The sequence below is a fragment of the Pogoniulus pusillus genome, chromosome 14 (genome assembly GCF_015220805.1).
Source record: "Pogoniulus pusillus isolate bPogPus1 chromosome 14, bPogPus1.pri, whole genome shotgun sequence".
Taxonomy (NCBI): domain Eukaryota; kingdom Metazoa; phylum Chordata; class Aves; order Piciformes; family Lybiidae; genus Pogoniulus; species Pogoniulus pusillus.
The window spans coordinates 18,861,769-18,886,007 of record NC_087277.1 but is presented as its reverse complement, the minus strand read 5'-3'; the positions used below and the strand labels follow the sequence as shown (position 1 = coordinate 18,886,007).

The following is a 24,239-nucleotide window of genomic DNA, read 5'->3' as shown; positions in this document are numbered from 1 at the left end:
CTACTTTTTGTACCACCCTGCCTGACTTCCTTGAAATCATCTGCTGTAAGCAAACAGGTAGAGAGAGTGCATGTTCTAACTAGACAAGAAAATATGCAGCCCGTGCTCTCAGCTTCCATATAAGCTTTCCAGTTGTAATTTCTCTATTACCATGAGATGCCTGACATGTTTCAGGCTTGTGGGTGGTTGCGCGCTTGGTCCTTCTCATGCTAGTAAAACTTAGATGGAATTATGGTTCAAAAGATGCAACTCTACTCTTCTGTTTAGAAAAAGATGTGACTCCACACCAGGCATTCCAGAGAATCACAGAGTCATAGACTGGTAGGAGTGGGAAGGGGCCCCCTACTACAACAGGGTCACCCAGAGCAGGCTGCCCAGGCTCACGACCAAGTGGGCCTGGAATCTCTCCAGAGAATGAGACTCCACAACCTCTGTGGGCAGCTTGGTCCAGGACTCTTTCACCTTCAAAGGCAAGAATTTTTTCTTTATGTTTAGGAGGAATCTCCTGGGTTCCAGTTTGTGCCCATTGTCCTTTTTTTTTTTGTTTGTTTAGCAGTAGTGGTGGGATTGTGGGCTCTAGGCAAGGCAAGTGGTTGGGCTTGATGTTCTCAGAGATCTCTTCCAACCTCAACAGTTCTGTGATCCTATGTTTCCTATCACTGGGCACTACTGGAAATAGCCTAACCCTTTAGATGTTGTTCAGCATTGAGAAAATTCCACACTCAGGCTGCTATTTTTCACATTAAACAGCCCCATGTCTATCAGCATCTCTCAGATGCTCCAGTCCTTTAGCATCTTTGTAGTTCCCGTTAACCCATAGATGCTCCAGACAATGTTCTTCCTCTGCCTTGTAACACAGCCTAAGCTCATCTCTGAGATCCGGGGAAAGTCTCCTGGTTAGGCAGAAAACAATACCCAGCACACCCAAGTTGTAAGCAGCAGCCTTGTCACAGGCACTGCAAACATTTCAGGGAAAACTCTCAGAGGAACTGAGCACATTAGCAGAGCACTCCACTTTCTGTGCCTTGGACATCATGGTCCCAGGCTCAAGTCTTATGGGAAAGAAGGCTTATGAAGAATGGGGAAGGAAGGTAGTAAATGCTTGTGTTGAGTGCGCCAGATGCCAAAAAATGTAAGACATGGCAGCAAATAGTTAACAGGCTGGAAATGTTCCCTTCGGCTAGTCAAGGATGTGCAAATGCATTTGGCTAAAGGCAGAGAGAGCAATGCAAACGCTTCACATCCCGTTTAGGTATGGTCAGGCTGCCTTAAACATGGCAGAGATTATGCCCTGTTCATTGTTCAACATTTCCATCTTCTTAGATGATCCCAAAGAACTCTAAAAGCACTCAGTGCTCCCTACCAAACACTCAGGACAGCTCAAGGGAGCAAAATGATGGTTAGTTAACATGAGAAAATGACAACAACCATCTTTCCATGGCTGCTCACACCAAACCCTGCTTCTGACAGAACAGCATGTTTGTCCAGATGAGGGTTTTGAACATTCATGCATGCATCTGGAAACAAAAGGGCAGAGACCCTTAAACAGGCTGAAGTCTGTCCTTCGAAAGTCCAGTGTGGAGGTTCTGTTGATGCCCCTCCTGGTTTCTCCATGTATTGAAAACTCTATAATTTCATGGTCACTGGACCCCAGGCAGCCTCCAACCACCACATCCCCTACCATCCCCTCTCTATTTGTGAGCAGCAGGTCAAGCAGGGCTGCCCCCCGGTAGGCTCACATAACAGCTGGAATAGGAAGTTGTCTTCCACATATTCTAGAAACCTTCTAGACTGCTTCTTCTCTGCAGTGTTTAAGTCCCATCAGATGTCTGGTAGGTTAAAGTCGCCCACCAGAACAAGGGCAGGTGATCTTGAGGCAGCCTCCAATTGTTTAAAGAGTAATAAACCAACCTCTTCTTCCTGATTGGGTAGTCTATAACAGACTCCAACACAGGCTGCTTCCTGTCTATGTATAAACAGCACATCACAAAACAACAAACACACACTGCTGTGGTGCCCCAGCCCTGTCTCAAAAAGTACAGGAGGCCCCAGGGCCAGGCTGGAAAGAAAGATGGCTCTTTCCCCACCACAACCCCTGGCTTCCAGGGTAGGTTGCTTCTCAGAAACCTAAATTAGACTATTTTAATGGCTGAGTGCAGGGCTAGTGGATAAAGAGACAAAGAAAATAAATCAGCAAATGAAAGAAGGGCTGGTAAGAGGAGGAGGTAGCAGACGGTAGAAGAAATTAAATCAAGAAGCCAAATTAAGGTGCTGCAGGCAAAGATGAAGACGCTGGATTAAAGATTAACCGTAACCAAGAGAGAGATGCAGTCCTTTAAAGGTACCAATCACTGCAGTGCACTTCATAAAACTCACACAAATCTCCTCAGAACAAAGTCCTCAGAGATGCAACTGGATCAGAGTAGCAGAGATATGTGGAACTGGGAACTCCTGATAGCTTCACGCAGCAGTGTTTCCAGCTGAGAAGTGGCATTAAAAGTAGATCAAAAGCAATCACCCCAAAAAAATGGAAAGTTCTGTGTTGGCTGAAGCAAAGAGGAGGGGATGCAAGAATTCCTTTGAGAAGGGCTTGACTCTGTACTAAGAAATTCTGTGAGCATTTTGAAATTCTTCTGAAGCCATGGTAGCTGCTGAGCCCTTTGGGGCTGCCTGTTCATTGAGCATCTCCTAATTTCTCTCTTGTAAAATAACTCCAAGGGAATGGTGGGTGAGCTTGAAGTGGAAATACACCTTTCACACCTGCTTCATTGCAGCCAAAAGCAAGAGAACTCAACAAACATCCCATCAAACTGCAAGCAGGTGAAGCAGGCCACCCTTTGGCTCAGCCACTGGGCACTGAAGATACTGGTCCCATCATGGCACATTATGTGCTTGCACCATTTCACATCACCACTCAAGGGATGCCAGGAGAAAGGTCATTTATGCATTGCCACCTCCTTTTAGTAGAAGCAACTCACATTTTGCAGTAGAGCACCTAAGACCCTGCTTTTGTGAGAGCAAGGAGATGGGTGGAGCAATTGGGTTAACATTTTTAAGGCCCTGAGGCATTTTTATCATGTCTTTCAAACACAGTAAATGGTTCTTCTGGGCAATACAGATAAAGAGTGAGTGATGAGTGAATAGAGAGCAGCCCTGCAGAGATGGATTTGGGGGTACTGGTAGATGTAAAGCTGGACATGAGCTGGCAATGTGTTCTCACAGCCCAAAAGGTTGACCATATCCTCTGTGGCATCCCCATCAGCATGGGCTGTGGGAGGGGATTCTTCTCCTTTGTTTCCTTTGATGATACCCCACCTGAAGCACTGCATCCTGCTCTGGGGTCTCCAGCATAAGACAGGCGTGGATCTGTGAGGACAGTCTCACAGTAGATCTTATTGTGGCTTTTCAGTACCTAAAATTGGCTACAAGAAAGCTGGGAAAGGACTCTTAAGCAGGGACTGCAGAGATAGGAAGAGGTGCAGCAGTTTTAAACTGAAAAAAAAAATATTTAGATTAAATACTAGGAATAAATTCTTTACTATATGGGAACAGATTGTCCACAGAAACTGGGTGGATGAGGTTTTGAGCAGCTTGGTCTAGGGGAAGGTGCCACTGCCCATGGTATGGGGGATGGCTGTAGATGACCTTTATGGTCTTTCTCAAGATGAAATAGTGTATATCTCTACAAATACAGACTTGTTAATGACTGTACAGACCACAATAGCAGCAGATTACTCCTGCTTGTGTTTGTCTGTTTTTGCTCCAACAGTGCTCTCTGGATAGACTGAGATGTTACCAGAGCAATTGTCCCATGTTCAGAACCTCAGAGAAACACCAAAATTGACATCAAGACCCACTTCAAACTACAGCCAGACATCAGTGAGTTCTGAATCAGGCCCAATGAGTGAGTAGGAGCTCAAAGAGTTAGGTGACAGTATCAAAAGATAAGCACACACAGCCATGCATGCAGGGATACTGATCTGCAGACAAGAACTACTACTGTGGGTTGGACTAGATGATCTCCAGAGGTCCCTTTCAACCCCTACCACTCTTTGATTCTGTGATTCTGTGAGAAGGTTTAGTCAGTGTGAGCTCATCAAGCTGTACTTTTTTCTCTGCTAGTGCTTTCCTTTGCACCTTCCTTTCCCTTTGGCCTCATTTTCCTCTGCACTCCGTAAAATGAGCATTTCATGGAAGCAGAGCAGCCGAGAGAAGCAGAGCTGACAGCCCCTTGAATGTGTGGAATGCCTCCCTTGTTCCCAATTCAAATTTCAGAAAGCAACATCTGCCCATTCCTGAAGGTCATGTGGATCCTGTTTCAGGGATGCTGCATCACTGCTCATCACCTCTTCATTCTTATTCTGTGTCTGTAGCCATTCTAGATGTCCTGTTATGTTATCCTCCAGTTTCTTACAGGTTTAGGGGGGAGAGGGTAAAGAAAATGGAAAGCAAACTAGGAAAGTCCACAAGTGTGATTTCTGATTGGAATTAACGTGGGTGTAAAAAGGAATCTAATAGAGGGTTTGCTTTGGATTTACATTAGCAGAAGAGGAGGAAACCTCTGGGAAATAAAGATGATGTTAATGCAGTGAGGGGGCTGGTGGAATGGTGGCTAAATAAATGCTGATGTTTAAAACCATGGTGTCCCCTCTCCTTGAACAACCTGCTCCCAGCTCTCCTGGGTGCTGATCAGATGGTTTCTCACCAAGGGTCGATGTAAACAGCTCCCTGGTGGGCAAGACTCAGATCAATCAGAGGGAGAGGGGGTGATATCTCTCAGTGGGGTTGCATTGCTCAGCTGGAAACAGAGCAATGAGCAGAGAGGCTGCTGGATCCATCGATTCTCTTTTAGCCCCAAGCCACGCTGCTGGGAATGGTACTTTGTCACAGTTTCATGTACATAACAGCAGCAGGGATGTGGGGATGCAGAAAGGCACTGATGGCAAAGCTTGGGATGAAAGTGCAAGTAGAAAGCAGTGGAGTAAACTTCCTGTCCCCAACTTGCTAAAAGGCTGCTTGGACCGGCAGGAGGTTGAAACACAAATCAAGCTCCAGACCTGCAAAGCTGGCAGAGGTTTTCCTGATGGAAGATTTCTCCACAGTGCAAGCCCAATAGTTTTATGTGGGCAGCATGACTGTTGTCAGATCTTCTCTAATTCCTGTTTTTTTTCCTTCTGATAGATCTGGCTGGAGGAAAAATGTGCCTGGCCCACAACATGGCACCCTAGCATTTTGCAAAGAGCAGGAATGAAGGAGCAGGTGCTGAGCAGAGCAACATGGATCTGCTTGAGCTTTCCTCAAGAAAGCAGGTCACGGGGGAGGAGGGGGAGTCATTTTGCAGCTCTGCTGCTGCAAATGTGTTTAACCAATGCCACGCTGGTAGCCAAACACTCTGCCAGGCCCTGGAACTCCTGCAAAGAGAGACTGCTATCAAAACCCTTTAAACCCACTTTCTGCTAATGAAGATGGCTTTCAGAGATACAGGCTGGTAGAAAGCTCTGTCCTTCCAGCAACATTTTGTAGAATCACAGAATGCATCAGGCTGAAAGCGACTCTCAAAGGTCTTCTAGTCCAATCCCTCTGCAGTCAGCACAGACATCTCCAACTAGATCAGGTTGCTCAGGGCCCCATCAACTTTGACCTTGAATGTCCCCAGGAATGAAGCCTCCACCACCTCTTTGGGCAACCTGTTCCAGTATTTTACTACCCTTACTGTAAAGAACTTCCTCCTAATGTCCAAAATTTCTCCATCAAGCTTTCTGCTCCTTCTTTTCCATTCTGCCTTATCTTTGTGCATTTAGACACCACAAAGGACAGAGTGGTCCCCAGGAAAACGAAGACAGTAGGCTGTATCTCACATCCCCAGCAACACTCCTACCCTCAGCCAACCAACTTGTCCAATTTGGACAGATGTTGCAGCATCTGTGCAGACTTGCACTGAAGTGTCTGATATATTTTGTGTGCTGACGTTAAGCTGAGGTGCAGTGACAGGCTTTGGAGGGACTCAAAGAGTATTCACCTGACAGGGAGTTTCTAACTTCTCATTTAAGACACTTAAATACACCTCAGCTAATTAAATACCTGCCAATTAGCTGGTAGCACAAATGATGACTGCGCTGGCTGAAGCAATTTATGCTGAAAAATGTCTGTGCTGTCCTGTCTATGGTTTGTAGCATCAGGAACGGCCTCTACTGCAGAAAATGTTCATCACGTAGAGGAGGTGCAGTCCTAGGGGTGAAGTGTCCTTTTTTTCCTGTCAAACCATCCACCCCAATCCACCCAACAATAATAGGCACACACACCAGTGCCAAACACATCTATCACTGCCTTCTCCCTTGGCAGACGGATTGCTAAAGCCCTGCTTCTGCACCTCCTGCAGACCTGTGCAGATACCTTGGACAGTTCCATGCTACAACGTCCTTGTGGAATGTGAACCGGCTCCTGCTACTCAAAGGCGTCAACTGGTGAGACTCAGCCTTCCACAGAGCCTGGATGGAGCAGGATCATTTAGTGCCCAACCTGGGAATCTCAGAAGTCCCACTGAAACTCATTGAGGTCTCAGGTATTAAGCCAACAACAAGAAAATGCATTCAACCACCCCTCGTGGTAATGCCTTTCCCAATGCCCAGAGGAGGGAAGGAACATGGGAATAAGCCAGCCATATCACCATTGCAGATGAAATGCAGAATCCCAGCAGGCAGCTTTTATCCTCTGGCTCAGCAAAGCTGCACATTGCCAGGGTGCTGTCTCCAGAAGCCAAGCTGGCACCTGGAGCCAGGATTCTCAGTAGCAGATCAGCCTGTGCTTGCAAAGGGTGAATAAGAGGGATTCCTGGTGCTACAGCTCTCCCCATCATAGCTGGATAGGTGGAGAGAGGAAACTGTCCAGAGGGTAAAAGCAAACACACATCTGCAGTAGAAATCATTGTTGCTTAGCTTTACCCAAGAAATAAAACCAGTAGATTTTAGAGAGATAGAAGTTTCTGTAGCTAGCAGACAAAAGAAATGCTGAAGAGAGAGGATCTGGAGGTCACCTTGAATACTGGAGACAATTGTTGGGCCCTTACTATGAGAAAGACTTAGAGGTGCTGGAGCAAGTTCAGAGAAGAGCTACGAACCTCATGAAGGGTCTGGAGAACAGGTCTTGTGAGGAGTGGATGAGGAAACTGGAGTTGTTTAGTCTGGAGAAAAGCAGGCTGAGGGGAGACCTTCTCACTCTCTACTGTTCCCTAAGGGGAGTTTGGAGTGAGGTGGGCATTGGGTCCTCTCCCAAAGAACAAGTGACTGGATAAGGAGAAATATCCTCAAGTTGTGACAGGGGAGGTTTAGGTTGAATATTAAATGAAACCTCTTCACTGAAAGGGTTCTCAAACACTGGAACAGGTTCTCCAGGGAGGTGTCTGAATCTCTATCTTGTGTTTAAAAAACACAGAGAGGTGGTGTTAAGGGACATGGTTACCGAACATGGTGGTTTTAGGTCAGTGTTGGACTCAGTGATCTTAGATGTCATGATTCTGTGGTGCCTCACCAGAATTGGCAGTTACATAATGCTTGGACTTACTGATTTTAAAGGTGTTTTCCAGCTGAAATGACTTCATGATTCTGTGATCAAATAAGGTCCAAGTGTGTGCATGTGTGTGTAGAGGAGATGAAATATTCTGGACATTTAGTTTGACCCTGAAGCTTTAAAAAGGTTAGAAACCACAGCATTAAGGTGTGTGCTGGTACAGGCTTGCTCTCTTCTCTCCAAGTCATCCAAATGCCCCTGTCAGCATTGCTGGTCTTGTGAATCAAGGTCTTCAACACACAATGAACAGCGAGTGGACAAGTAGGTTAGGACCAAAGTAAGGAAGCTGCTGGTCCCAGCCTTCACCTGCCAAAGGGTAAGAGAATTGAGCAGGAAATGTACAGTGGATGTGACAGTTCCCATTCCCGCCTCCTGTTTGATCTTTCTTTCTTTCCTGAGATGACAAGCAATGTCAGAGTGAAGGAGTATTGCTCAAAAGCTGGGGGCTCCCTTGCCACCTCTTCTGATAGCTCTCCTGGGAGGGAGGTCAGGAGAACAAAAGTGTTCCTAGCAAGTCCTGTGTTTAGGGGACCTGAGAGCAGGTCCCTGCGTGGCTCCAGCTTCAGAGCAGCAGAAATGTTCTGAGAGTTACTGTCAGTTTTGCTGCATTTTGAAGCCATCTTAGCTGCAAAAGCCTCAAAAACAAAGTGACACTTTGTCATTTGACTGACAGTGCTCTGTCCTGCCTTCTCTGTTCACCAAAACTCTCCTAAAACGTTAATCTAGGTAAAGGCAAAATGTTAAAGGACCTTCAGAACTGGAAGTGACCTAGAAAAAGAGGGGAGTTTGTTCAGCTCTAGTTGCAATAACAGCACGTTGAAGGCTGTGAAATGCTCAGGCATGACAGTAATAGGAGTCATGTAAGTCCTGTTTCACAGACTGCGGCAACAACTCTTTGGTGCTGCTGAAGATGTAACAGGCAGGACAATCTCAGCTGCTTTCCAGATCCCAGGAGAGACCATCAGGGCTGGCAATTAGCAAAAGCATCTTTTGCACTTGTAAACTGAATGAATTGGGTGGAAATGAAGTGGGAAGCAGGGAAATGCCAAGCGCCGTGATGCTATTTCTAACAATACTTCTGAGATGCTGACGCTTGAGTGGAGAGAAATGCAGCAGCAGCCTCCAAGAAGTGGGGGTAGAGGTAGGGATTTCTTTTTATAGTTACATGAAAAACAAAACAAAACAAAACAAACCAGCTCTTGTTCCACAAGCATAATACTCCTGAGAACACTGTGGTGGGATGGATACCATCTCCCCGACATTTCAGACTTGACGTTAGGAAGCTTTTCTTTACTGAGAGGGTGGTCAAACACTGGAACAGCACCTCCTAGAGAGGTGCTCAATATCTCAGGACTGTCAGTTTTTAAGAAGCATTTACACAGTGCCCTTAAATTTGATAGTTCTGAAATAGTCAGGCAGTTGGACTAGATGGTCCTCATAGGTTCCTTCCAACTGAAAAGGAATGTTTCCTATTATATTCTATTCTACTTTGTTCCATCCTCTCCTAACCTATCCTATTCATCACAGAAGCATGGAAGTGTTGAAGTTGGAAGGGACCTTTGATGTAACCAAATCCCAACCTTTTGCCTAGATCTCACAATCCTGCCACTACTGCTAAACCATGTCCCTAAGCACCACATCCACGCTTCTTTTAAGTACACCCAGGGATGGTGACTCTGCCACTTCCCTGGGCAGCCTGCTCTAGGTCCTGTAACCCTTTCTGTGATTTTTTTTTTCCTAAAATCCAACCTGAACTTCCCTTGGCACAACCTGAGGCCATTTCCTCTTGTACTATCAGTTGTTGCATGTAAGGAGGGACAAATTCCTGCTTTGCTACAACTTCCTTTAAAGGAGTTGTAGGGGGACAATGAGGTCTCCCTTCAGCCTGCTGTTATGAAGATTAAACAACCCCAGTTCCTTTAGTCACTCCTCATAGGCCTTGTGTTCAAGACCCTTCACCAGCTTAGTTGCTCTCTCAATTTCCTTCTCGGAGTGAGGTGCTAAAACTGAATCCAGTACTTGCTGTGTGACCTCACCACCACTGCTGAGCAGAGGACAATCACACCCCTAGACCTTCTGGCCACACTATTGCTGATGCAAGCCAGGCTGCTGCCTTCTTGGCCACCTGAGCACACTGATAGCATGTTTTCAGCTGTCTGTCAATCAGCACCCCCACATTCTCTCCTGGGCAACTCTCCAGCCACTCTTCCCCAAGCCTGTAACTGCATGGTGATACCACTCCTGTGTGGGCTTGGGGCTCTTCTGTGTGTCTGCCTCATCATGATAAGGCAATTTCATCTCTGAGCTGCAGTTTTTTTCCTCCTCTATCCTGTTCCAGGGTTCTTAAGCAAAGCACATTCAATCTCCTCCCTCCCCCTAAGGTGTCCATCTCTTGAGGATGGACAGAAATCTCTGCTGGGACTAATTAGTGCAACTTTAATGACTATAAAGATGCTAGGGCTGCAATCCAGCCGCAGTCCTGTGTGCTGCAGCCTTTCTACAGCATTTCCAGTCACTGCACTCACGCTGGCTCCCCATGTGCTGGCGTGTGTAAATTGCACCTTAGGCACCACAAATCCCTTCCCTCCAGGTAACTTTGCAGCTGAAAGATGATGTCCCAGTCAAGACCTGCATCCTGCAGTGTTGTTAGACACAGGGTGCTCTCTTCACTCTCCTCGTGTTGCCACATGTGCAGCAGCTCTGGAGACTTTGGGGTTTGTTGTTTTTTTTTTTTTGTTTGTTTGCATCTGTCTGCTTTTTAGGTGTTAGTATTGCAGTACTCTGTCTCTCTCGTCACCACCAATAACTCAACAGATGCTGTCAGATGATAAATTCTCCAGCAGCTTTGACCATGGGGCAGGGAGTTTGGGCTAGGTGATCTCCAAAGGTCCCTTTCAAGCCTTACTATGATTCTATGACACATGGAATGGAAAGAGTCTGCCTGAACACAACACACTTCCCAATAGAAGTGATACATCACTGCAGCTTTCATTTGAGCATATACAGAAGATAAAAGACAAAGATACTCCAGAAAACAGCTGAGACAACCCTTTGCAGCACTTGGTCCCCAGCTACAAATTAATGTTGAAATCAGAATAAATAAATGAAAATAAAAAAACACAAACATATATGTATTGATAATCCCTGAGCCAAATTCTGCAGAGTGCCCTTGAATCTGTCATGATCCTTGCTGAAGTTTGAAGGTTGCTCAGCATTCCTTAAGATTTAACATAAGAGCTAAAACCACCCTTAAATAAATCATGTCCACAGCTAAAAACAGAGTAGCATTCTCCTGGATCCTCACATTTCCTCTGTGCTTCTGTTCATAGAATACCAGCATAGTGAGAGCGGGAGGGGATCTCTGGGTATCATCTAGTACAAGCCCCCTGCTAAAGCAAGGTCACTTAGAGCATTTTTGTCCTGCTGGCTAACTGGTAGATACACCCCCATAAGCTGAGGAGAACTATGTGCTTCATGCTCACATTATTGCGTGCACTTCCATTCACACCAAGAAGAAAGACAGCTCTCAAACTTGGAGGTTTCACCCCAGAAAGACCTAGGCTTTTTCTGGACAAGGCTGAGGGCCACAAGGCTTTGGCAAAGGGTGAATTTGTTCTCTTGCTCTCTATCAGAGACAGAGAGCAACTCCTCTGCCTGACTTACAATCCCCATAACTTTGCACATGTGTATTAAACCACCTTGAGAAGCAGCTCCAGCCTAAAGCAGAGGGCAGCTCTGGGAGATTAATATGTATCTTCCAAAGGGTCATTATTGTAATTGAATCAAAGTGTTTCCAAAGCCCTGGAAAGGGCCTTGACAAGTCAGAAAATCATTATATGCCATGTAATGGGGCTTTCTGACCTTGCTGCAGTTATTTCTCTGTCTGCAGCTTCTGACTGAGGATTAAAATGGATCTCAATAAATTCAATGGTCAGGGCAAAAGAGGATCTGTCCCTCTCTGGGAAGAGAGCTTCACCCATTGCCTTCCAGGAGGGCTCAGTGCTGACTTCCCTGTGGATTTGCCTGCTCCTGCTCTTCCCACTTGGGCACCAGGTCTGCTGCAAGACATCGGTTTTCCCTGTGGTGGGAGAAACTGCCGTGTTCCATATCAAGCCAGCTGTCAGAGTGGGCTGGATGCTGCTTGCGTTTGCTAATCTGCTCTGCCACGTGGCTGAAAGGCCACTGTTGGCTCCAGCAGTCAGTGGGATGTGCAGGCCGGTGTCTTGTGTTATAACGTGCTTGGTCTTGCAGTGATTGCCCAGAGCCTCCTTGATCTCATTCCACTTCGTGAAGCTAAAGTTCACGTTGCAGCACTCGCTGCTGCTCACACGACTGAGGCGTGATGGGCAAAGCTGACACGATGTGAGCTCCTCTTGCACGGATGACCAGTTCAATCGTAAAGCTCATGTTTAGATCATCAGTTCCCAGCGATAAATAAAGATACTTATTTCTGTGCCTTCCTATCACTTAAAGGAGCTCCTCATTCCTGAATTTCATGGCATTTAAAAGTGCTGTCTGATGGTATTAGCACAGGAGGCTCGAGGAAAACTGAGGCACGAAGCTTACACTGATTTACCCAGACACACAGAAAGTTCATCATCAGATGAAGGCTGTATCCCAGGCACTGTGTCCTCTTTTTGCCGCTGTGTTTTAGCAGAACATTTAATCTCCTACTGTGGTGCAGAAGCAGTCAGGGGAAAATGAAATCAAGTCCTTATATTCTATTTGAAAATAGAGGCAAACTTCCCCTGTCCTCCTTCACAGGGTGCCAGCACTTTCCTCCCATATTCATCAGTCCTACCCACCCTGGAGCAATGGCATGGACTCATGAACGTATCTCTGCACCCAGACCATGGGCTCCCATCATGGAACTGAAAGCTCTGCAAGGTATCTGGGACTGGATGGGACAATATTGAATCTTGAGTTAGGATTTCCACTTTAGGACAAACTACTGCCTGGGCTATGGAATATCTATTGGTGTTTTTTTGTTGCTGATTGACAAACAAGACAAGAGATGTGCTAAAATTCCCAACTCAGGAGGGTTTTCTTCAGTCCAGTCAGCAAAGAACAAACTCTTAAATGACTGCCAAGAGATTCTAAGAAATATTAAGCCCACCCACCCAAAATTGTGGCAATCTAAAATTGCTGTGATTATGTTCTGCTGTGTTTCTGGCTTGCATGCCAGTGCAGTTCATGGGTTCATTCAAAACTGAGGCATTTTAAGTTCATGTAAACTTGTAAAGAATTTGCCTGATAGGGAAACTTTTTCTTCTGTTCTAAACAGAGACACATAAGATGTAACCTGCTTGAACATCTACCCTGTGATGATGGTTTGTGATTTCGACAGCTCTGGCCCTGAGATACTGGTGGTCATAACACACCTTTCTCAAAGAGAAACACAGAATGCACTGGGTTGGAAGGGACCTTTAAAGGTCATCTTAGTCCAACGCCCCTTTCTCTGAAGCCTTCAGCTTCTAGCAAAGCTAAACAATACTCCAGAGGAAGATACAGAATTGTTATCCTCAGGATGATGGTATCCACATACAGAGACAGAACAATTTGAAAGTCCTACTCTGGGTTAAGATAGGCTTTCTTGTGTTTATAAAGGGACAATAAAATCAACCCAGCAAAGAGGCATATGGAGATATGGTGGCTCTGCTCTAGGGGAGAGTGGCTGGAAACTGCCCAATGGAAAAGGAACTGGAGATGCTGGTTGACAGCCAGCTGAATGTGAGCCAGCAATGTGCTCAGGTGGCCAAAAAGGCCAACAGCACCCTGGCCTGTACCAGCAATAGTGTGGCAACCAGGAATAGGGAAGCAATCATGCCCCTGTACTTGGCATTGATGAGGCTTTACCTCAAATACTGTGTTCAGTTTTGGGCCGCTCACTCCAAGAAGGACAATGAGGTGCCTGAACAGGTCCAAAGAAGGCCAGAAAAGCTGGTGAAGGGTCTAGAGCACAAGGGTCTAGAGGAGTGGCTGAGGGAAGTGGGGTTCTTCAGTTTGGAGGAAGGGAGGCTGAGTAGAGACCTTCTTACTCTCTACAAGTCCCTGAAAGGATATTGTAGTGAGGTGGGTGTTGGTCTCTTCTCCCAAATAACAAGAAATAGGCAATGAGAGGAAAGTTACACCAGGGGAGGTTTGGATTGGAAATTAAGAAAAATGTCTTTACTGAAAGAGTGGTCAGGCATTGGAACAGGCTGTCCCTGGACGTGGTGAGTCACCATCCCTGGAGGTGTTCAGAAAACACGTAGACATGGCACTTCAGGACATGTTTTACTGAGTGACTTGATGATCTGAGAGGTCTTTTCCAACCTTAATGGTTCCATGATTTTATGATTCTCTTGACTATTGAGTCATTGGAGTTAGAACACACCAGGGATAGTCCTCAAGTTTCCCCAACTTCTTTTTTCTGCCCACACATAAAGTCCTGGAGTTGTGAATCAGAGCTCTCTACCAGCACATAGATGGCCACACTGTGTTACTACATTCTCAGTACATAAAAAGTATCACACAGACAAACACCATGTCAAATGCAACAGACATGCACCAGGAAGTGGGCTCGGGTTCCCTTCACACAATCTGAGCAGTCAAGCTGGACTTCCACCATGTGCTACCAAAAGCCCTCAGCAATCTGGCACTTCCATGGCAAGTGGCCACAGAAGAGTGCACAGCTGCTAAACTTTGCTATTCCAATCCAAAAAGGGCATGTGAGTAAAAAGCATCATGGTTTTAGAGGAAAGAGATGCAAATAAAGAGAGGAGGGGATGCAGGAAAGGATGCAGGCAGGGATTCAACCCCAGTCCAGCATGCACAGTGTGCAGTGCAGATGTTCATGTGTCCGTATTACATAGAATCATGAAGTGGTTTAGGTTGGGAGAGACCTTTAAGATCATCAAGACCAACCATTAACCCAGCACTGCCAGATCACCACTAAACCATGGATCTCAGTACCACATCTGCAGAGCTTTTAAATCTTTTCAGGGATGAAGACTCCACACTGCCCTGGGCAGCCTCTTCTAAGGCATAAGAATCCTTCTGGGACAGAAAATGTTCCTAATGTCCACTTTGTACACATATACACATACCTCTGTGTTGTCCACACCCTGACACACACAAATCCTGTCTTGTACTTGCAGTAACCTGAACACTCATACATGGACACACGACCAACACCCTGCAGCCTGATTGTGCACAGAAACATCTTCACATGTCCTCACGCTCAGCCACCAGCACTTGCTCCTGTAATCATATAATCAAAGAATCACCAAATTATTGAATCACTGGATCATTGAACTGTCAAGGCTGGAAGAGACCTTTGAGATCACCAAGTCTCACAGCTCACCTAGAGCTCCATGTCCCTAGCACCACATTCATGGGTCTTTTAAATGTCTCCAGAGGTGGTGACTCCACCATCTCCCTGGGAAATACGTGTTTCCACACATTCACTCTTTTATTGCCTTGCATGTGTTTTCCACATGTTGAATCCTGTGAAGACATGATCATGTGGGCATAGAAGCCATCCTGAAGCCCACGGTGCTCTGGCTCACAGCATGGAGTTAAGGCTGGAAGCCCCCAAACCCCTTTTGAAGCATCCTCTAGACCTCAGCAGCTTCTGCCATTTCTGTAAAGGGAATTATTTTATTCTACCTGTATTTTTGACCCCTTTACTAGGGCAGCAAGGAAAAAGCTGGAAGAATTCGATTCAGAGCCTAAGAATCCTCTCGGCTCTCCCCTTTTCCCTTCTGTCTAAAGCCATTAAACCATGTTCTGTTGGCAGGCAGCATAAGTCCTGTGTCATGCTGCTCAGCTTCTCCTGCATCCTGTGCTGTGAAAAGCACTGGAGAATAAGCCAGCTCCTGCTTTTCCAGTTCCACAGACAATGCTGAGTGCTGGGCAGCAGCTCAGCAAAGGCTAAAGAATTGTGACTCCTCTCCCCAACGGGGATAAGCACAGCCCTGTGGTCTATTAGTAGTTAGTGCCAACTGCTTTTGGCTACCAAAGAACAGGATCACCTCTTTCCTGCAACACCCAGAAGCCCAAGTGAAAAGATATTTTCCAGGAAAAGGCAGACTCTGGGTAAGAGCAACAAAGGTAGTGAAGGATCTAGAGAATTATTAAGTTGGAGGTTGGTCTATTCTCCCTATTAACAGGTGACAAAACAAGAGGAAATGGCCTCAAGCTGCACTAGGAGAAGTTCAAGTTGGATATTAGGAAAAAAATATTGACTGAAACAGTGGTCAGACATTGGAACAGGCTGCCTAGGAAGGTGGGGGAGTCATAATCCTGAAAGTGTTCAAGAAATGTGTGGACGTGGCACTCTGGGACATGCATTAATGGCTATGGTGGCTTAGGAGAAGGTTGGACTTGATGATCTTAAAGGTCTCTTCCAAGCAAAACAGTTATATGATTCTATAAGGCACATGACTAGGAACATAAGGAAGCAATTTTTATGGATGCCTCCAGCATCTCCAGAGCCCAAGTTCAGCAGAGAAGTTAAATCCCCAGGCTTTAAGCGGAGTGACTGGGATTCACTGCACTAGTCCTGTTTTGTCTGCTCTCATCCAAGGCTGAAAAAAAAGGGCCTCATGTGACCATAATTCAACTTGCCTGGTCACACACCACAAGTGCAGTCAGACAGGCTGAATTAGAGGCTGCTTTTAACTGGGTTTAACACAGGGGAACTAATGAGAATATTCAGATTAACCTCTCTGCATGCCATGGTGTAGACAGGCTTTGTGGGCACAGTGTTGCCTTCCTGCATGAATGTCCCCTCAATTCCTCCACAGGAACACTCAGGAAAGGCAGGATTTGCAGCTGCATATAAAACTGAAGGGAAATGGAGCTGGAACAGATGTACTGAGAAACGCTAGGACAAACACCCAGCATGGGATCACAGAAAAGACATGTCACTGGTAAATCCTTCATGTTCAGCCAGAGTGTTGAGATGTATCTAACATAAAACACATACTCTATAAAATGTTAAGCATAGGTCCAAAGAGACCATGCACTGATTTCTCAGGAGGTTTCAGGGCTTGAATGGACTTCCCTTCCTGTCTTTATCTGGGAGGGACTAATCTGTCTTTGTCAGCATAGACAAGCTGTGTCACTGCCTGATCTACAGCTCTGGTGGGTCATTAGTGCATTAGGGGATGGTTAGAAGAAAAAGGGAAGCTGTTTCCTGACTTGAAAAAGGTTTTCTTCAAAAGACAGGTGTCAGGAGGTGGAACAACAAATGCAATGAGCAAAAAGTGTCTGTGGGATGCTATAGATAGAACCTCTTCCCTGTGACACCTTCTGGGTAGCAGGGAGTACTGGAAGAAGCAGACAAGCCGTCCAAAGGCAACCAGTGGGTAACCACCGAGACCGGGATTGCATTGAAGCCCCAGGAAACACAGCAAACTTCCTGCCTTTGTCCAATGCATTGGAAACTTTCAACAGGTCAGGTGAAGCCCCCTGTGTCCTGCTCCTCATGCTGCCTTGCACCACACATCAGTGCATAACTTCCCTGTGATGGTGTTGGACCTGCAGTCAGGAAATCAGACAGCTTGGGGCTCTGTAGATTAGAGATTGAAAATCCCACACTGAAACTGGAATTTCATGTGAAGTAGCTCCACTGCAAGACTCGTGGGCTGGCTGGGCCATAAACAACTCAAAGAACCAAACTAGCACTACCTCCACTAGGATGTTTTTGGAGCTCCTCTGAGTTGTTTGAGACAAAAAAACAACAACCCAAACCAAACCAAAAAAACTACCTCAGGAAACTTATTAAGGCACTGCAGATCTCTCCCTGTGAATTGCAATTTTGTGTGCTTACCTTTAGTCCTACCAGCTTCTTGAAAGAGTACCATCCCTTTGTAAATCTGACAACCACCCCACACTTCAAGCAGTTTCTCTCTGGGAAGATCCCATGAGTAGGACTGTCCTCAGACTGTCCTGAGCTGTATTTTAGGATCCTGCAAGTTTCCAAGCATGGATAGATTGATGGTCTACTTCATTTGGCAGCATCATAAAATGCCATTCTGCACAGTTGTGAACCCTCAGGGGAGATTTCAACCTGACCTCAGATCAGTGTCATATCCAGCCCAGAGTCAGGAGGATATGATTTAGCTTTGCCCTGCTCGCTGAGGTGCTGTTCATCTTGTTCTTTATATCTAACCTTGCTGCACATGGGTCACCTTCCCAAACAGTGAGGTCTGCATTTCTTAAGTTAGAGAGGTTAAAGGCTTTAATTATTAGAACAGATGATCTTTCCCAAGGGAGGGTAAAAGTGTCCTTGAATCCATACCACAGACTCCAGAAGTGCTTCACTTTCCAACAGCAAAAAGCTTTTATGTAAATGTTTTTTAGGGTTTGGAAGGCCTCTTAAGATCAGTTCTTGAAAAGCCTCACTATTATTAGGCTTCTCTTGGAGAGAAAGAAAGAGAGAAAAGTTGGTCCCTGAAGCCAGCCTGCTCTAAAAGCAGGCATTCTCTGTGGGATGAGAGGTCTCCTGGCAATGCAGACTTGATGGAACCCATCCTCTGTGTGTATGTATGGGGCTGGACCTCACATCTGCATGGCACAATGTTCTTTCTTGCACCATAGCAGGCTCCTCACTCCAGGAAGGATATTACTGGAATGTGTCCAAAGAAGGGCAAAAAGAGTAGAGAATAAAAATCATCTGAGGAACAGCTGAGGGAATGGGGTTAGTTAGCCTGCAGAAAAGGAGGCTGAGGGGAGACCTTATTGCTCTCTACAGCTACCTGAAAGGAGGTTGTAGTGAAGTGGGTTGGTTTCTTCTTTCAAGTAACACACAACAGAATGAGAGGAACTGACCTGCATCAAGAGAAGATTAGATTGGACATTAGGAAGTATTTCTTCATTGAAGGAGGTTGTCCAAGGCAGTGGTAGATTCACCATTCCTGGAGGTGTTTAAAAGATGCCAAGATGTGGTGCTGAGGGAAATGCTTTAGAACCAAACTTCATAGAGTTATATAACAGTTGGAAACAATGATCTTAAAGGTCTTCACCAACCAAAATGGTTCCATGATTCTCTGAAAGAATACAAAACTACTGCAACTATTAACTCCTTCCATCTTATCCCAGCAGGAGAAAGAGGGAGTAGGAGAGCAGATCCTGCCTGGGTTTTAACTTCAGCAGGGCTAAGCAGCTAATAATTACTCCAGATGAATAGCCTTGGAGGAGAGCCAGAGAAGCCCAAAACATCCTCTGATTTCAACTTTCAATTTACCCAGCCGTTGCTAAGCTCATTAATCATACTTGCAGCACCCAACACAACAGAAATTAGTCCCTGATCTTCTCCCCTCTTGTTTGATGACAGTAAGAGTTGGGGGCAAGAGGAAGAGAAAAGAGATGGAGAGGTGCCACCTACGAATCTAACAGTCACTCAAAGGGGCTGGAATTAATAAATCAAAAATCTATTATTAATATTACAAGATTAAATATCTATCTAAATGCAAATTAATGAACACTCAAGGGTTCTTCTTTCTATTTTTTTTAAATGCTCTGTTCAACAACTCTGTCTTGGAGGAAGCACATGACCATGTGGTAATTGTCTGTCCTAATTGCAGCTTTGCAGTTCAACCCTTCACAGCCCATGGATTTTAAATGGTTTTTAAAGGGCTCTGATATGTTTTGGGTGGGACTGAAAGTTTAGGTGGCTGTAGTGACAGGCAGGAGCTCTCATACGAAGACTGCTTTGAGCTCCCTGCCTCCATAGCTGTTCTGTCACATTGGCTGCAAAGGGTTAAATCCAGAGGGTGGTTCACTGGAATCAGGTGGAGTTTGGCTCCTCAAGATCTGCAGCCTCAAATGGATGACTGTGAACATAGGGAAGGTCCACCTGGCCATCCAGTTTTGGAGCAAAAGAATGAAAAGCCTGCAAGCTTAAGAGACCACAGGAGGTTGGCTTGGACTGAACAGGGAATATGGGAGATTGAATAACAGGCAGGGAAATGAAGCTGTAAAGTCATTAAATTGGCCAGAAATTGGAAATGCGATTTCCTAGATTCACCCAGCTGCACAGCAATCTAATGAGGCTCATCAGTGGGAAAAAAAACCCTTCAGTTTAAAGAGAGTAATGGCAAGAAAGAGAAGATGGGAACAAAGCAGGGCACCACCTAAGTGTGACTGATCTTCAGGGTTTCCTGACCCAGAGGCACCACGGCTTTGTGTCCCTCAAGGGTCTGTGCTGGGACCAGCGCTAATACCTTCATCAATGACATAGTGGGATCAAGTGCACCCTCACCAAGTTTGTAGATGACACCAAATTGTGTGGTGTGCTTGACACACCTGAGGGAAAAGATGTCATCTAGAGAGATCTGCACAAGATTGAGAAGTCTGCATGAGGCTCATGAGGCTCAACAAGGCTAAGAGCAAGGTCTTGGACATGAGTCAGGGCAACCCTGGGTATCAATTCAGGTTGGGATTGACAGCAGCTCTGCAGAGAAGGACTTAGGGAGTACTGGTGGGTGATAAGGTGAACGTGGGCCAGCAATATGCTCTTGCAGCCCAGACATCTATACCCTGGGCTGCATCCTCAGCAGCATGGCCAGCAGGTCAAGTGATGAGATTCTGTCCCTCTGTTTAAACCCCACCTGGGATCCTGCTTGAGTTCTCATCACAAGAAAGACTTGGGCCTGTTGAAGCATGTCCAGAGAAGGACACGAAAATGGTCAGAGGGCTGGAACACCTCTGCTATGAAGAAAAGGATGAGAAAGTTGGAGTTATTAAGCCTGGAGGGGAAAGTTTCTTGTGTCATTTCAGTATTTAGAAGGGCCTACAAGAAAGATGGAGGCAGACTTTTTAGCAGAGTCTGTTGCTAAGAGGCAACAGGTGATGGCTTTAAACTAAAAGAGAGAGATTCAGACAAGAGAGAAGGAAAAGATGTTTTACATTGAGGGTGGTGAAACTCTGGCCCAGATTACCCAAAAAGGTGGTAGATGCCTCATCCTTGGAAACATTCCAGGTCAGATTGGACGGGGCTCTGAGCAATCTGATCTAGATGAAGATATTCCTGCTCACTGCAGGAGGGTTGGACTATAAGACTTTTAAAGGTCCCTTCCAACTTGAAACTTCCATGATTCTGTGATCTCTATGTCTCTATATCAGACAACAGGTCCAAGGTGTAACCTAAACTTCCTTGCTCCAAACAGGAAAAAGTAACCAAAGCTTTTGTTCAAAACCCTTGTCAGATCCAGAGTGCTGCTCAGGTTTGAGCTAGGCTATAGAAAAACCATATAAATTGGCCTGGACAACAGGATTTTCCTAGTTTGTCTTTCATTAGACTTTCCCAGGAGGCAGCAGTGGTAACAAATCAGCTTTTAAATATTGTGCAAACAGCTTGGCAGCTCTTGTTGCCAGAGCTTACCGGATCAGTTATAGCTTTGGAACATTCCCTTAGTAAAATCTGATGACATCAGCTTTTTCTTCTTTTTTTTTTCCCACTTTTAATCATCTCAAGATTGCAAATGTTTGTTGAAAACACTTGCAGGAGTGTGCACACACACCCCAACACACACAGAAAGCAGAGTCTTAGTAGCAACATTTGCGCAACCAATCTGCTGGGGTTTTGGAAACCATCTCTGAGTCGAACCACAGCACTGGTGCCAAGAGATTGCCTGTTCAACTCTTAGCTGCAAGCCCATCTTTTGATGCCATGAAGATGATAGGTTTAAAGACTGAAAGCAATCCTAACACCCAGAGAGACAACAGACACATGTGCTAGCTGCCAAGCCTTAGAAGCAAGTAGTTGGAGCAACCAGACCTCCCAGGACAAGGCAGAAGTGACTATGCTAAACAGGGCATTATTTTGCTTCCAGATTAGCAAAGACATTCAAGCCTCTCAAGCTATGCTCAACATGGGGCAACCCTTTGTATTTCTCTCGCAAGCACTCTTCAACGCCAGCTCTGATGTGTACTGAGTCTGAATGCCAGCTCTGAGCATGGGAGGGAAATACCTCCATACTTCTGGATAAGACATCCTGATAGCATCTAGAAAGTCGGGAACAATGAAATGATGTGCAGAGCAGAAGGGGTGTTGGTTCCAGCTTCTGCCTATACATGCAAAATATGGGTTTGTGTGTAAATCCAGTTCCAGTATGGAGAGACAACAAATATACCAAAGTAGCCCAGCTCCTATCCAAACCTTCTCTTGAGTCTGCCCACCTACATACAACAGACAATTTAAGGCTGCCCTGCTGACTCAATCTGCTCTCTGGCACATAAGTTATGTAACAAAATAACATTTTACTAATTTCTGTTGGAAAAGATTTTTTAAGATCCTTGAGTCCAATTACAATGAAGGTCCACCTGCAGGCTGCCACATGAGAACAGCATAACATGCAAGGACTTCTACATCCCAACCATCTTCTGAAGCTGGAGCAATTTTTACTGCAAGTCAGAGGGACCAGTTCTGCCCTGGTCTACAACACAGGTATGATTTCACAAGCAGGGAGTCCACCTGGGTTCTTCAGCTCTGCTTTGAATCAACTCATACATGAAAAATTAATCACAGAAGATCAGTAAACTGACTGTAAAGATGTTGCCCATTTATGCACGTGTAAGCTACTTAATGGAGTATAAAAGAATAGAAGATTTTTTTTACATGCTTCAGGTAATAACAATAATAATAATGATAACAAGGACAGAAGTATGTGCCAAATGCATGAGATCTGAAGGAGAGAAACCAACTGTGAGAGAAAAGAGGTTGGGTTGGTCCTCATATTGAGATACAAAAGCCAGTGAAGTAAAACCACCATTAAATCAAACACTTTGTATCCTTGTCAAGCTCACTCAGGTTTTAAGACCACACTATCAGGGAGTACTTTCCCCTCTCCTCTTTTATTTCTTTAAGATGCACACTCTCTGACAACTACTTCCCATACAGGATTTATGGTCCCAATTTTTTATGGAAACTTGGGATTTCTTTCTTCCCTGCTGACCACAGTCATATCACTCAACACCTGAACATCACCAGTTATTGCAGGAATCCTGGCAGAAATCCTTTTACTACATCACAACAGACCAACATGTACAGCACTACTGCAAGCCATACTCAAAACAATGGGCTCTGATCCAGTGAACAATTTGGGTTGAGCACTGAAGACAACCAAGCACTGCTATGTCAAGCTCCATTTAGGACAATCTGTGAAGGACTACACAGTCCCACATCCCAGTTCATGTATCCTTCATGTGGGAAAAGCGAAAATTGGAGGACTCTATGAAAAGGTCACTTTTGCAAAGCATAGGCTGAGGCCCAAAGCATCAAAGGAAAATCCAAACACTCCTCCCGGTGAGCAGAACATGTGAACCTCTTGCCTTGGACACTGACAGATGTTTCTCTGGTATGGGCATATGATGCTCCAAGCATAAAGGACCCTTCATGAACTGTCTTGACAACATCTGATTGCTGATCTTTAAACATAAGACCCGGTGCGACTGGCACTAGAGGACACTAGAGTAAGGAGGATGCATTTGAGTGAAGGAAGAAGCACTCCCTACCAGGCTGAAGGACTTTGAGAGCCATGAAGGTGGACACCATAAAAAAGAAACAAAACCAAATGACTAAGTAGGGAGAGCAAGGATTGAGACAAACTGACACATCCCTGCTAAAATTGTGATGATTTCACCCAAAATGGGCCATGAAAGTAAAGAAACCCCCACACGACTCACCCATTAGTGTCATCCCACAGAATGCAGGTCTGGTTGGTGGTTCCCTGCCAGGAGAGAAGAAAGGAAGAAATGAAGCAAATCAGTCTCATGCTGTTTATGGGGTATTTGGAGCATCTAGAATGAGCTATGCAGGTCCTGTAGAACAGACTTCACTACTCTAAGCCTGTGATACGGCAGATGGGCAGAGATCTCACCCTCAGCTTGAAAGACAAGTATAAATTGGACCTCTTTGTTCTGCATCAACTCCACTGTAGAAGGATTTGGCTCTACATCTTTCCCATCTCAACCTATTGATGTTCCTCCTTTCTCCTCCTCTCACACAGAATCCTTTTGCTGCTCTCTTCTGGAAAGTGCATCAAATACAGCACGCACTTTTTTGGGACACAGTGTTCAGAAGAGCCACAGGGTGGTCAGATGTGTTTAAAGCCACCTGAAAGATGTTTACCACCAACTCCAGCTCCAACTGTGTTAGATCACTTAGGAAAATCCTTTCAGGAAAGCAAAGGCATCCAAAGCAAAGACATCATGGATCTAATATTTACATTGCAGAGCTTCAGGAGGACATCCAAACCCCACAACAAGAACAGGCCCTGGGGTATGTGAATATTCATCACATATATCTGTTTAGGGTTCAGTAGGGGAACCTGGAGGGGATCTCCAGCTGCTTTATAAAGTGTTGATCACAACAGCAATAGTCATGTCTCCAACTGTATCTAAGGACTGCAAAAAGCATTGCAAGTATTAATAGAAACAATCTCTCCCCTACCTCTTGCCTTCTTTAAGGAAGGCCATTTTTATAGGCCAGGTTTTACTGAGTGCACAGTTCTTCTCCCATGATCATGATCATGAACATAACAAAATGATGTCAGTTTGGTACCAGCATGTGGAAGCAGTGCTGTCACTGTCCTGCACTGGTCATGCCAGAGAAAGGAATACAAAACACTAAAGGTTTGCAAGGCTGATCCATTCTACACATCCTTGACAGGAGACAGAAACAA

At 45.4% G+C, this 24,239-nt stretch overlaps 1 protein-coding gene across 14 annotated transcripts in view; it reads right to left on the bottom strand.

Moving 5' to 3' along the window:
* ADGRB1 (adhesion G protein-coupled receptor B1) overlaps nucleotides 1-24,239 on the bottom strand; it is a 313,454-nt gene that overhangs the window by 108,728 nt on the left and 180,487 nt on the right. For all 14 annotated transcript variants that reach the window (XM_064154394.1, XM_064154405.1, XM_064154392.1 and 11 more), the window contains one exon: nucleotides 23,242-23,285. In XM_064154394.1, the coding sequence (XP_064010464.1) occupies nucleotides 23,242-23,285 (44 nt within the window). The remainder of the gene's footprint in view (nucleotides 1-23,241; nucleotides 23,286-24,239) is intronic.